This window comes from Monodon monoceros, unplaced genomic scaffold, assembly GCF_005190385.1.
Source record: "Monodon monoceros isolate NGI ecotype Baffin Bay Population unplaced genomic scaffold, NGI_Narwhal_1 Super_Scaffold_5, whole genome shotgun sequence".
Taxonomy (NCBI): Eukaryota; Metazoa; Chordata; class Mammalia; order Artiodactyla; family Monodontidae; genus Monodon; species Monodon monoceros.
Genome location: NW_021703782.1, coordinates 112143495 through 112155915, shown reverse-complemented (window position 1 = coordinate 112155915; position 12421 = coordinate 112143495). Strand labels below are relative to the sequence as shown.

Here is a 12421-nt window from a genome sequence, read left to right as displayed (position 1 = left end):
GGCCCCAGTTCACACCTGTTGATCCAGCACATGTGTCAACAGCACCCTCTCTCAGTCCCCAAAATGTCCAGGTGCTCACCCTGCTTAAACCCCAGGTTGACGAGGTTAAGGAAGGCGACAAAGGGCACACAGCATCTAGGTAGCAGGCTGGGTCTTAAAGCAGATGGTCTTTGACTCTGAGCCCTGTCTCCATGGCCCAGAGGCTTGATGGCTCAGCTGTGGGCCCAGGAGCCCTCTCCTGCACACCAGCCTACAGACAGAACCTGAGAGGGTCTCCACACACAGCTTAGCGGGAGGGAGGAGGGGAGGGGAAAAAAAGCCCCAAGGCCCTTGCAGGTCACCTTTGCTAATCACAGCTTTCCTTAAAGTCACCCGGTAGGAGTCAACACCGTGCTGCCTCTTTAACAACCCCCCCAGGGCCCGGAGGTCTCCAATTTGCCCTGGGCAAGTTGCTTTCTGCTGCTTCGGTGTCTTCAGGTTGGAGCCCACTGGGGCTGACCACAGGGCCCCTCAGGCCACCAGAGAGGAAGGTCTGGGCTCGAGCTCTTGAGCTCTTTGAACCTCCCGGGCTGGAGGGTGGGGGTGGGTACCAGCGACACATCTCTCTGCAGGATGATTTGCTGGGACCAAGTGTCTGCAGAACACAGTGACCACCAGGAAGAAGGGGACCGAGTGGTAGGGCCCAGGGTGCATTCTACTGCATGTTCCCTAACTCTGTGTTGACACAGGCTGGGAACTCGATTTCTGCAAGGCAAATGTTAGCTTAGCAAAGTGGCCACGTCAGATGGGCTGAAACTCTCCCTGCACCTGCCCGGGGCTCTGACAGCGTGGCTGCTCCCTTGCCAGCATCACGGCAAACAAATAGAAGAACCACACTCCTTCCTTCTTCCCAAGCTTCTGGGTCCCATCAGTGACCACCCTCCTACTCCCGACAGGCCAAAGCATAGCAGCCGCCGCTGCTGGGAGCTCAGCGGCTGGGCGATGTGTAATTGCGCAGGCACACGCGCCACCCTTCCCGCCCTCCGGAAGGCGCCGGGGCAAGCGGGGCAGGCTGCTGCCCTTCCCTACCCTTGCCAGGCGGGTGGCAGGTGAGTGGGCCGGGCCAGGCTGGCTGCTTTTTCACCTGCCTTTTCTCCCTGGGAGAATGAGGGTACAAAGGGCAGCACCCCTCTTCCCTAAGATCCTCTATGGGTGGTGGGCTCAGATGCTGCCTCCCGGAGGGCGCCAGGACGGGGGAGCAACCTCAGGGAGGAACAGGAGGCTGAGGCCCAGCAGCCTAGACTGTCACTCGGTACCTCGGGGGTCGCCCTCATTCAACACAAATATCCTCTCAACAACGGTTAGGGAAAACCACATAGAGATACCGGCTTCCGTCCACAGGGCATCTCTGGGCACAGAGGGAACCGCTGCTCACGGGAAGAAGAGTCAGGGGCCTCGAGGGGGCTTAGGGCAGACAAAAGAGGGGCCGGGGACTGCGCGGCCAGCGCCGGTGGCGAAGGGGGCGGGGAGGGAAAGGGCCGGACGAAGTGTGTGCCCGGGGAAGGCGACGGCCGAGCCGGGGAGGAGGCCGGGCCTGGGCGAGGCGAGGCGGGACGGTGCGACTGGGCGCTGCAGGCGGACAGGACGACCCCCGAAGCGGGAGCCTGGGCGGCAAGTGGGGCTTCGACGGGGCCCGTGGACTGGGGGCCGGCGGCGTCTGTCCCTTCCAGGGTTCTGTGCGGAGCACATGGGCACTGCTTTCCGAGAGCTAGACGTGGACGGAGCCGAACTTCCCGGGCAGAACTGGAACCCGGAGCCGTCAGTGGCCGTAACTAGGCAACTCGCGGGCCGCCGCGAGGCGCGCACGCGCAGTTCGCAGGGGCTGCCGGCGCATGTGCGGTCGTCTTCCGCCCGTTTCCCTTCGAAGAGTCCAACGGCAGAATGGGAGGAACGCGCCTGCGCCAGGGTGCTGCTCGGATTCTCGGCTCAGCCGGGTAGCCGTTCTCGGTCGGTGCACCTGCTGGCGTCAGGCGTTCAAGACTGATTCTTCCTTTCGGTCTTCTTGAAGAATCCCGACTCTTCTCACATCCTAAGCCAGAAGAGACGGGGAGAAAGAGCCGGCATAACTCGGACGAGGCCCCAGGGCGGTCCTCGCGCGCCCGACCGGGCAGGTGGGCGAGGGGCGGGACCAATGGATGGGCAGTGAAAGACGGGATGCGGGCGGGGGCGGGGCCAGGGGCGGGGCGGAGTGTCACGAGGGCCCCTGCGAGGGGCGCGGCGCGCGCTGACGTCGCTGCCGGACACGTCGGCGGCGCGGTGGCCGCGGGGACCGGAGCCGGATGTGCCAAGATGGCAGCTGCGGCTGCAGTGTCTGCGCTTGTCGTAACCGCCGCGCCGTACTCCGCACGCGGCTCCTGAGGGGCGGGAGCCGGTCGCGGAGGGGCCGGGCGGTAGCCGGAGTGGGCCTGGGCCGCCCTGCGGCGCGCCGGTGAGGGCCGGGGTCTGGGCGGAGGGCGGCGGCCGGGCCGGGCCCAGCCCGGAGCGGACGGCGGGTCTTCTGGGAGCCGCCGGCGGTCGGGCGGGGGCCTGCGGGCTGGGAGGGTCGGGCAGACCCCTTGGTTACCTGCCCGCTCAGGCCGACGTGGCCTCCACCTGCACGGGCTGTCGGGTCAGCTGAGTGGACACTAGCCGTGGTGGCCTCGGTGTGGGGTTGTGTTGGAAAGGCTGGAAGAAAAGCCAGACCTGCAACTTTTTAAGGAGTAGAAGCATTTAGGAAATTTTTTTAACAGTTTAGCTTGCCCTTTGCTTCGAAGGTTCTGAAGTTTTGTGTTCATTGGTTGAAAGGTTTCTGCTGAGCTGTGCGGGCGATGAGGTAGATTGACGTTTGAACCAAAGAACAGCCTTGTTGCGTCTGTTGGTAATGGGGCGAGGTGACCAAGATGTTGCAACCGAGGTCGAGCGCTGTGTTTTATATCAAGGGGCAGAGGAATGTGTAAGCCGGCCTGCCCTTTTTGTGAAGAAAGTATTACAGGAGAGCGTCTGGACATGACACAGCCATTTAAAATCAGCTGTTGCTGCTTTACCCGAAAAGTTTTAAATGGTTTGGAGATTGTGAGTTGCTTATTAAGATTTTGTTTTAAATACATATGATGCAGATGTTAACCAGAGAGGTATTTCCCATCCCCGGATATGGCAAGAAGCAAACTGAGTCACAGACAGTTGTTCCTAGGTTGATACTTTTGCAGGTTTCAGCACAGCCTGCCTTCCTGCAGTTTTCTCCCCCCCGTGCCCTTTCTTAGGGTTCCAGGTGTTATCTTAGAAAGATACAGTAAGAGCCCCAAAAAATCAATTCTTTCTTGTTCTTTGTGACTCATACACCCTTAAGAGCAGTTACTGCAGTAAGTCTCAGAATTGTACGGAAAGTTTTCTCCAGGGTAGGTGTGCAGATTTTAATGTGGTTCCTTCTTGCTTCTGTAAACATCTTTTCCGAGTGTCCTTTTTCCTCCTTGTCATTTTTTGCAGTGTTTAGACACTCCCTTCTTTAACATCTAAATGTGTATGATTCTGTACTTAGAAAAGTTGGAGTCTGTGCTGTCTTTGTGTCCGGTGTCCCCTAGTCTGATAGGTACGTCGCTTAGCAGTTGCCGTGAGGGAGATTGTGGGCAGAGCATAGACTCCCAGGTGCTTCCTGACACTCCGGTTGGTTTACACACTTATGCTTGAGGCGACGGCCCTGGCAGGAGAGGAGTGTGCCTTCAGTATCTCAGTTCAGTAGCCAGGAATTTATTTCGAAACAGGTTGTGTTTATTTCACATAGATCCAAGGCAGCTTAATTGAAGAGCTGGGGTCATGAATAATGCATCTTTAGGAAGGTCAGCTGGTTTCTTTGAAGCAGTCTGCCTTTTTTAAAGTTAGGTGACTTGAGGCTACAGGATGACTTACTAGACAGCATAAAATTCTCTGTAGTCAAAAGATAAATGATATGCCCTTGGCATTGTTTTTCTGCTGGTGAATATAAAAAAAACAAAAGAATAATGTTCAAGTCAGAAGGTTGTTCCAAATAAAATCGGTGTATTGCTAAAAAGCTCCCAGTTGTCGGGGAGAGAAGGGGAAGCTGCTCTGTAGGGAAGTGATAGTGTTTGCTTATAAAACGATTCTTAATCCAGGAGTTGAGAAAATAATTTTAAGGAAGTTTCTGCAAGGAAAACATCTTAAGTATAAATGTTATGTGAAATGTAGATTCTGGTAAGATTTCCCTGTTAAACAGCCATAGGGATTTGGGCCTCCCAAAATCCACTGTGAATAGAATTTCATAAGATTAAACCCAGAAGGGACTTTGAAACCATCATTTCATTTCTCACTTTATAGGTGAAGAAATTGGGTCACAGAAGGAGCAGTGGTTGTGGCTGAGCCACTCAGCTGACGCCCAGTCTGGCTCTCAGTGACACCTGGGGAATAAATCCTCTGGACCTGTTCTCTGTGTGTGTGTGTGTATGTGTGTGTGTGTATGTGTGTGTGTGTGTGTGTGATTCTTTCTTTTTTAATATATGCTGTTTAGTGTGGCTGAGGGTCTCCTGCTGAAGCCTTACAAGGAGGATGTCATGTCCTATAAGATGCGTCTGTTTCACAGATAAGAGGAAGAGGCTCTGCTTATCCTCCCCTTGCTCCGTATAAAGCTGAGCTGCACACGTTCTTTGTTTTAAAATGACAGCTTAGAACCAAATGAAGTCTCTGATGCTGTTCCTCATGTATTTAATTCCATTAAATTTGAGTGAGTTTCAAAGTGCTTGTCTGTCAGAAAGGGTTCCCTGTTGGCCTGGGACGAGAGTGTGTGCGGGCAGTAATAGTAATGGATTCGTAGATTCATAGGACTCGTTGTCAGATGGGAATAGGAACTTTCATTTGTAAATAACTTTACTCAATATACGTTTATGCACTTTTTCTTTCGTCTGAGTATCAGAAAGATTCCCAAGTACAGAAACGTTGTACACCTGCAGAAATGTGTGTGTTAAACTCAGGAGTCCTATCATTTCTTCCTTTGTTGTTGACATTTTTCTGTGATGGGCTCCACTTAATCTGTTTGTGAAGGTTGTTCTGGGGAGAAGGACTGACATACAAAGGAGGATTTTGTAAAGAGACCATGCTTGGATTTTTGGCTCAAAAGTGCAGGTTAACTATTCAAAATTATACTTAGTGTGTTTTAGTAAAAAACAAACAACAACAAAAAACGCTGTAAAGAGGATTTCTACCCCCTTGTTTTCTATAAAGGGTTTATGGGCGCATAGTTGTTACAACTCTGGTTATCGGAGGCAGCTTGTTTTGCTAGTGGTGTGCCAACCAGTCACGGTGCAGAAAATGAGACATTTTACAGGGTGGGATACGAGGCATTTTAGGTGAATACATTTTAGATGTTCATTTTGCAGCTTATATTACTCTGTAATGCTCTTTCATTAAAGAAAACAGAGGAGCAAATTTTTAACTTTTGTTTTCCTTTCAAGATTTAGAACTCACCTGTATGAAAAGTATGATATGCAGTCTTAATAGAGGAGTTGGCTTTTTCTTGGCCTGCGATAATTTACAGGAAAATGTGGAGGGACTGCGTACCTGGTGTGACAGGCGTTAGCTTCTGCTTGGTCCCTGCCAGCTTGCTGAGGGCATCGTGGAGGCGGTGGGCGTTGCCCGTGGGTGCGTAGCTGGGGTACGTAACTGAATCTCGGCGAAGGGCAGCGAGTCATCTCAAGGCACTCGGCCGGCCTAGGCGCAGCCAGCTTCTGCGTCCCGGCCATGCTGTCACCCCGGGTCCTCCCTCCCGAAATGCCCAGGACAGCAGTTCTCACGGGCGTGGAGGCAGGAGAGGTGTATCCCTCAGGACTGCGTGATGCAAAAGCGTTTGCAGCCTTTTTCTTCTTTCTTAGTTTTCCTGATTGCAGCCAGGGCTTTGAATACGTGGATTTTATGTATTAACTCTTTTTCTTTCTCTTTTTCTTTTTCAGTTCAAAGTAAGGAACACCTCGATCCTGCTTCTTCCTGTAAGCAGCATCTCATTGTGCGGGAGCTGGATCATGCAACCTCCACCCCAGGCTGTCCCGTCTGGCGTGGTCCGGCCGCCTCCGTCCGGGAGTCCTCAGAACATGTTCTGGTCCAACAGCCCGTACAGGAGACAGGCCAACAGTAATGCACCGGTGGCCCCGATAACCTGCCCACTGCAGCCGGTGACGGACCCATTTGCTTTTAGTAGACAGGCGCTCCAAAACACATCATTGGGCAGTGCGTCTAAAAGCAGCCCGCTCGTTGTGCAAGGCCCAGCCCCACCATTGTCTCTTCAGCGTGCTGGTCTGCCTGGGCCACACACAAATGCCGGGGATAGCTCCCAAGGACCCTGCGAGCCTCTGCCGGCCCCTCCGTTGCAGCCCAGGTCAGATGCCAGCCCGTTTCCCGGCGTACTGAGCCCCTCGGCACCTCCTGGGCCCGAGGTGAACAGGAGAGTCGAGGTCGCTCCCGGCCCGGAGCCTGAAGTTCAGACCCCGCCGTATCCTCCTCAGTACATTCCAGGAGTGGGTTCTGACAGCTGTCGTGTGGGCCATCCACAGGCGAACACGCCACGGCCCGACAGACCCCTGAGCAGGCCGAGCCTGCACGACGGCACCGCGATACCAGCAGCGCCCCCTTTCCTCCCTCAGCCTCGTCAGCAGACGCCCGGGCAGTGGGGGCCGGTGCAGGGAGGCCCGCAGCCCTCGGGGCAGCATTACCGGCCCTGCCCTGAGGGACCTGTGCAGAACACGGTGTGCCACGCCTCCAGCGCTGCCCACTTTCCCGCTCCGTCCAACCCCCGTCAGGGTCCTGGCCACGAGCAACACGGCCCCCTGGTGTCTTTACCGGGACCCTCGGCCAGTGACGGGAGAAATGAGGCAGTCTACCTGCAAAGTGGAAACCACTCAGCAAATAGCTTTGATCCAGAAAATGCATTCAGGCAGAATTCCAGAGTTGGGAACGCTCGGGCGGGCCAGGAGTTCAGGTTGAGTCCAGGAGTGAATAGAGAGCAGTTGTCAGACCTGGCTCTCATTAACCCCCTCGCTCAGGGAAACAGCCCAGAAAGCCACTCGCACAACCCCCTGGGTGCCGGGAGCAGCTGGACCCTGCCGGAAGCGGGCTCGGGAGCGCTCTCCACGTTTTTCAAAGGAGGAGAGACAGAGAACGAAGAAAACCTCGCATCTGAAAAAGCAGTCTCTGCCGGTCAGTCTGACTTTGATGGTTTCTCCCCTGGCCCGGGCCTCGGCCAGCCTCCTGCACACATGGGGGCAGGAGGCGTTTATCAGGCCTTTCTCAAAGGTTCCAGCAGCGAACCCACGCAGCAGGGAGGAGACCCACAGCCTTACTTTTCTCAGTCTGCAGGCATCCGACACGACAAAGCAACCACTAACGCTGCCGCTGTTGACATGTGGGGTGACACAGCACGTGCGGGGACTCACGGTGCTGGTGGCCCGCGGTACGAGAACGTCGAGAACTTAGAGTTCATTCAGAACCAGGAAGTTCTGCCAAGTGAGCCCCTAAGCGCAGACCCTTCCTCCCCAAGCGCTCAGCTCAGATACGGGCCCCTTCCCGGGCCGGCTGTCCCCAGGCTCAGTGCCGTGGGCCACGCTGGAGGCGGGAGCCCTAATCTCGAGGCCCCAGATGCGACGGCGCAGCTTGCGCGGGCTGAGAGCGTGTCTTCCAGTTACAGCAGCCAGAGCCCCCGGGGTCTTCCCGGTGCAGCCAGGCCCCACGACTCGGGGGGCACGTTCATTCAGCAGGAGGTTGGAAAACCTGAACATGAGGCTCCGGGGAGGTTTTTTAAGCAGATCGATTCTTCTCCTGTGGGAGGCGAGACAGACAAGAACACTGTGAGCCAGAGCTACCGTGGCAGCCTGCCCCAGCCCTCGGCCCCGAGCCCCCCAAAACCTACGGGAATATTTCAGACGAGTGCAAATAGTTCTTTTGAACCAGTGAAATCGCACTTCACTGGAGTAAAGCCAGTCGAGGCAGACCGCACCAGCGTGGTGGGCGAGGTGAGGGGGTCCAGCGCCCACCAGAAGCAGCACAGAGCGGCCGCTGCCGCGCCCGACGCCTCCCCTGGCAACCTGGAGCAGCCCCCCGACAACATGGAGACCCTCTTCCTGCCCCGGGTCTGTGCTCCACCTCTGACCACACCCGTGGAGGCCAGTCCCGGGCTTCTGCACGCCGCGGGGCCGCCCTTGGAATCTGTGCTCCCCGCGCCTGAGAAGAGGCCCTTGACCAGGGCGCAGGGGGCTGTGAAGTGTGAGAGCCCAGCCACGACTCTGTGGGCACAGGACGAGCTGCCAGATTTTGGAGGCAATGTCCTCCTGGCCCCAGCCGCCCCGGCACTTCACATGCCCGCGAAACCTCCGCCATCTGAGGTGATCCAGCCTCCAGACGAGGGGGTGTGCGGCCAGCAGTCCCGGCAGCCGGGCCCCGGCCCCACCGTGCAGAGCGGGGACGGCATTGGTGCTTCCGAGAATCTCGAGAATCCTCCCCAAATGGGCGAAGAGGAGGCCCTCCCATCCCAGGCAGGTCCCAGATATGCCAGTCTGCTGTCCTCCCCACCCGCCGAGTCTTTGCAGAGTCAGCCAGTCTTGATCGCCCAGCCTGATCACAGCTATAATCTGGCTCAGCCAGTTAATTTTTCTGTGTCCTCATTGAATCCTAATGAGAAGAATCAGTCCTGGAGAGATTCTTTGGTGGCAGATAAGCCCACAGTAAGCAGCCAGGCTGCTGGGGGTGATTCTGGAGAAAACGCTCCTTTGTCTGGGACTCCAGCTGGCTCTCTCATCTGCTCGCCTCTGCCTAACCACCTTGCCCAGAGTAATTTCCCACAAGTTTGTGGTACCTCGGAAATGGTTTCTAGCCAGCCTGCTAATTTACTGGTTCAACAACCATCTTATCCAGTTCCAAAGAACTTGCTTCCGGAAAGTCAAAAGATTCATAAAGCAGAGAGCATTCTTCCCGAGTTAGTGACCAGTCCTGCCGGAAGCACAGGCGTGATGTTAGTTCCACCTGCAAACAATACCTCGGTACCTGATAGTAATAAGGCAAATCACTCCGGCAGTCGGGATGAAGCTTCGGGAGCCCTAGACTTTACATTCAGTCGGACTTTGGAAAATCCTGTAGGAATGTATAGCCCGGCCCAAGCTGATAGCCCAGCTTCTTGCCAGCAAACCATCTCCAGTCATAGACCGCGCGGACCTGGGGCGCATACCCCAGACCGTTTCTACCAACAGGTGACGAAAGCTGCTCAGGACCAGCATGGCCCAGAGAGAGCCCAGCAGGAGACGGGCCCTCCCCCCCCCCCTCCCCCTCCCCAGGGCCCCAAAGCAGCACTTCCAGAGCCTTCAAACCCAGGAGGGCCACCAGGGCGAGGACAGCCCCCAGGCCCAGCCCATCCACCTGCAAGCCCGGCTCTAGCTGACGTGGGCCAGCAGCTGCTGCCCCGCCCACCTCGGTCGTCCAGCGCGTCCGTCGCATCGACCAGCTCAAGCCAGGCGGCCGCACGGCCTGACCAGCAGTGGCTGCAGCCGCCGCCTCCAGACTTGGCGTCCTATTACTATTACAGGTCCCTGTACGATGGCTACCAGCCCCCGTACCCCTCACCGCACCCGCCGGATCCTGGCGCCGCCCCCCACTATTACCAGGTAGGGTTGAGCTTGTGCACTCTTGAGCCCCCTGACCGGTGGTTTCCTTCTCACGTCGTGTGCCTTGGTGGGGTTCTGCTGGTCAGCTCTTAGGTGACCCGTGGCCAGCCGCCACGTGCTGCTTCGTGAGAGGAGTGCTGCCTGGTCACAGCTTGTTCTGCTGAGCGCGGCCTTTCTCTTGGAAGTCCACACCGTGCGTTAGCACATTGAGCTGGGTAGAATACCTGATTAATTTTTGTTTAACACAGCACATCCCAACTCACGTGACAGAAAGGACCTTTGTCTCCCGTCCTGCCTATTGGCTTTCCGCAGACCCAGGGTTCTCGGTTGCACAGTTTGGGAAACTGGAATAGCCTCCTGAAGCTTCTTTGTGGTTTTGACCTTAAAACCTACCTAAGAAGCAAGAGGAAAACTCTAGTCTTTCAAATGCCTCCTTCAGAATGAAATTATGTAGGGGAAAAAGTTAGGTTTGGAGTGTCATCCAAATGAAACAGCTAAGAGTGGTGTAATTCCATAAGCTTCTTTCAGGTACGTTGTGATAGCGGCAGCAGAGCAAGGGGCCCCACTGTGCCACCCAGAAGACTCTTGCCTCTTTTCACACTGATGCAGGCCCACGAATGTCGTTTAAGTTCTGTTTAATTACTGCCTTAGTGTGAAAAAGTGATCCAGGTGGACACGTTTGATTACTGTCCGCTTCTCACCATCTCTCGTCCTGGCCAGCATCACCCACGGGCAGCAGAGGCAGACGGATTGTGGACCAGAAGTTTGAAGTCCACTGTCTGACATGGGGGCAGGTGCCACACTGGAGGCCCTGCAGTCAGAAGAGGCTGAGGGAGCAGGGCTGCCCCAGTGATGGGGCTGCCTCACGGGCTTTGGGCATCTTTGCACATGTGGGAACAGGTACACACCTAACCCCTGAGACCTGGGAATCCTAGATCCAGAAGGAACCCCATAGAAGGAAATTACGCTGTGCCCAGAGCCCAGGAAGGCCTGGCAGTGCATGGAGGGGCCACATACCTGCTCTGGGCCCTTGTCCAGCAGCTGCGTCTGCATCCCGGTGTCCCAGCCAGTGCCCGGCATCACTTCTGTGGGAGCCCACTTCCCTCTGCCTTGTCTCTGTGTCTCTGCAGATTCCGGTAGTGGTTAAGAACAAGTCCATTTTATGTGATTCCTCGTCCTCTGCTGGGTGATGGTGGAGCGTCAGGCTGAGTCAGGAAGGACTGATTCTGGCTCGTGCCTGGGTCACCTCGTCTCTACTTCAAGTCCCGACGTAGCCGTAGAGCCGTGGGGGTTGATAGGTCTGTAATGGGGCTGAAAGCCTCGTAAGGATAGAATACGATACTCTTTTTGAGGCTGGCTGTAGCTTCAGGACCCGTTCCAGTGGACCCTCGTTCTTTTGCTTCCCTGAGATGGTGTCTGAAACGGGACCCGAGCTTGTGGGGTCATGGCACCTATGCAAGTGAGACCTCGGGAAGCAGATAACAGAGTCCTCACGAGTCACCGCAGGACCCGGGTCGTGGCCCGCTGATGGTGGGCCATCTCCTGAGCCCGGCCAGGGCATCTGTCTTAGGAATGTGGCCGTGGATTTCATTTTTTTTTTAATTGTTTCGCATGAAGGAAGCCCCGTGTCTGGGGCTCATCTGGAGGGCACCGCCTGTACTGTGAGAACTCGTGCCGGTTGCTTGATGAGTTGGCTCTTGGCATCTAATGGAGGCATCCTTCTTTCAGCAGGACATCTACGGCCTCTATGAGCCCAGATACAGGCCCTACGATGGTGCAGCCGCTGCCTTCGCAGACAGCTACCGCTACCCCGAGCTCGAGCGGCCCAGCTCCCGGGCGAGTCACTGCTCGGACCGACCAGCTGCCAGGTGATTGACGTTTATGTTGCCGCAGGCTGTGGTAGTAACTTAGTGATTTGCAAAGGACCGTGTTTGTAAAGAATTATACAGACCTGTTTAACGTGTGTTTACGTTCTGTGGGTGTGGACAGATTATAGGATGCATCTTTAAATCGAGATAAGCGCGCTGCTGCACGGTCACGGATGTGTCGTCAGTTGGCCTTTGGTCAGATCCGACCCTGTGCAGGGCCACCAGGAAGCCACCCCTGCCCTCGTGCGGGCTTCCTCCCAGCGCGGGCAGTGGTCCCGTCGCCGAGGGACGCACACAGCTCCGCGGGTGCCAAGGCAGCGTCTCCCCCGTGCAGGTCCTTCGCCGCCTCTGGTGACGGGGTGCCCGGACTCCCGGGCCAGGCAGGCGCGGGCCGGAACCTGGAGTGGCATGTTGGCAGCGGCTGCCGCAAGCCTGGGCTCTGTCCCAGGCACTGCCCCCCGGGCTGCGAGGCCGCCAGCCGCTCCCTCCCACTTCTCTCTCCCCTGACAGATCTCCTCTCAGTTTTGCGATCACAGATGAGGCATTTTGAAAGAGCCTTGGCATCGTGCCTTCAGCTGAGTAAAAGCTTAGGCAGGCCACAGTCCTCCCCCCAGGGGTGTCGGGGGCTCGGAAGGAAGCGCGGGGCTGCAGAGCCCCCCTGCTGTGGCTCCTCCCGCGCCCCGGGCCCTCGTCTCGCCGGGCCGGGTTTGCCATGAGGGTGCAAGGCTCCTTCGGCTCGTAATAGAGTCTGGACGCGGGTGAAGACTGCGTCCACGCACCGCCTTTCAAACTCGGGGCTGCTCTGGCAGCTTCCCGCATCTTCAGTAGCTCACCTGGAGACGAGGCCCTGCCTCTGCGAGCCGGCCCGTCCAGCCGGCCCCCTCCGTC

General features: G+C 56.7%; 1 protein-coding gene across 7 annotated transcripts in view; it reads left to right on the top strand.

Annotated features, from left to right (window-relative positions):
• The first annotated feature begins 1925 nt into the window (after positions 1-1925).
• Positions 1926-12421, top strand: part of SEC16A (SEC16 homolog A, endoplasmic reticulum export factor) — a 32782-nt gene continuing 22286 nt past the window's right edge. For 5 of the 7 annotated variants that reach the window (XR_003790710.1, XM_029201986.1, XM_029201984.1 and 2 more), the window contains exons 1-3: positions 2284-2467; positions 5973-9665; positions 11394-11533. Coding sequence is in view for 6 of the 7 variants with exons in the window: in XM_029201986.1 (XP_029057819.1) it covers positions 6042-9665; positions 11394-11533 (3764 nt within the window). In the remaining variant the exon portion in view is untranslated. Of the gene's footprint in view, positions 2151-2283; positions 2468-5972; positions 9666-11393; positions 11534-12421 lie in introns of those variants that run through there. The other 2 variants (XM_029201982.1, XM_029201983.1) reach the window with 2 other exon arrangements.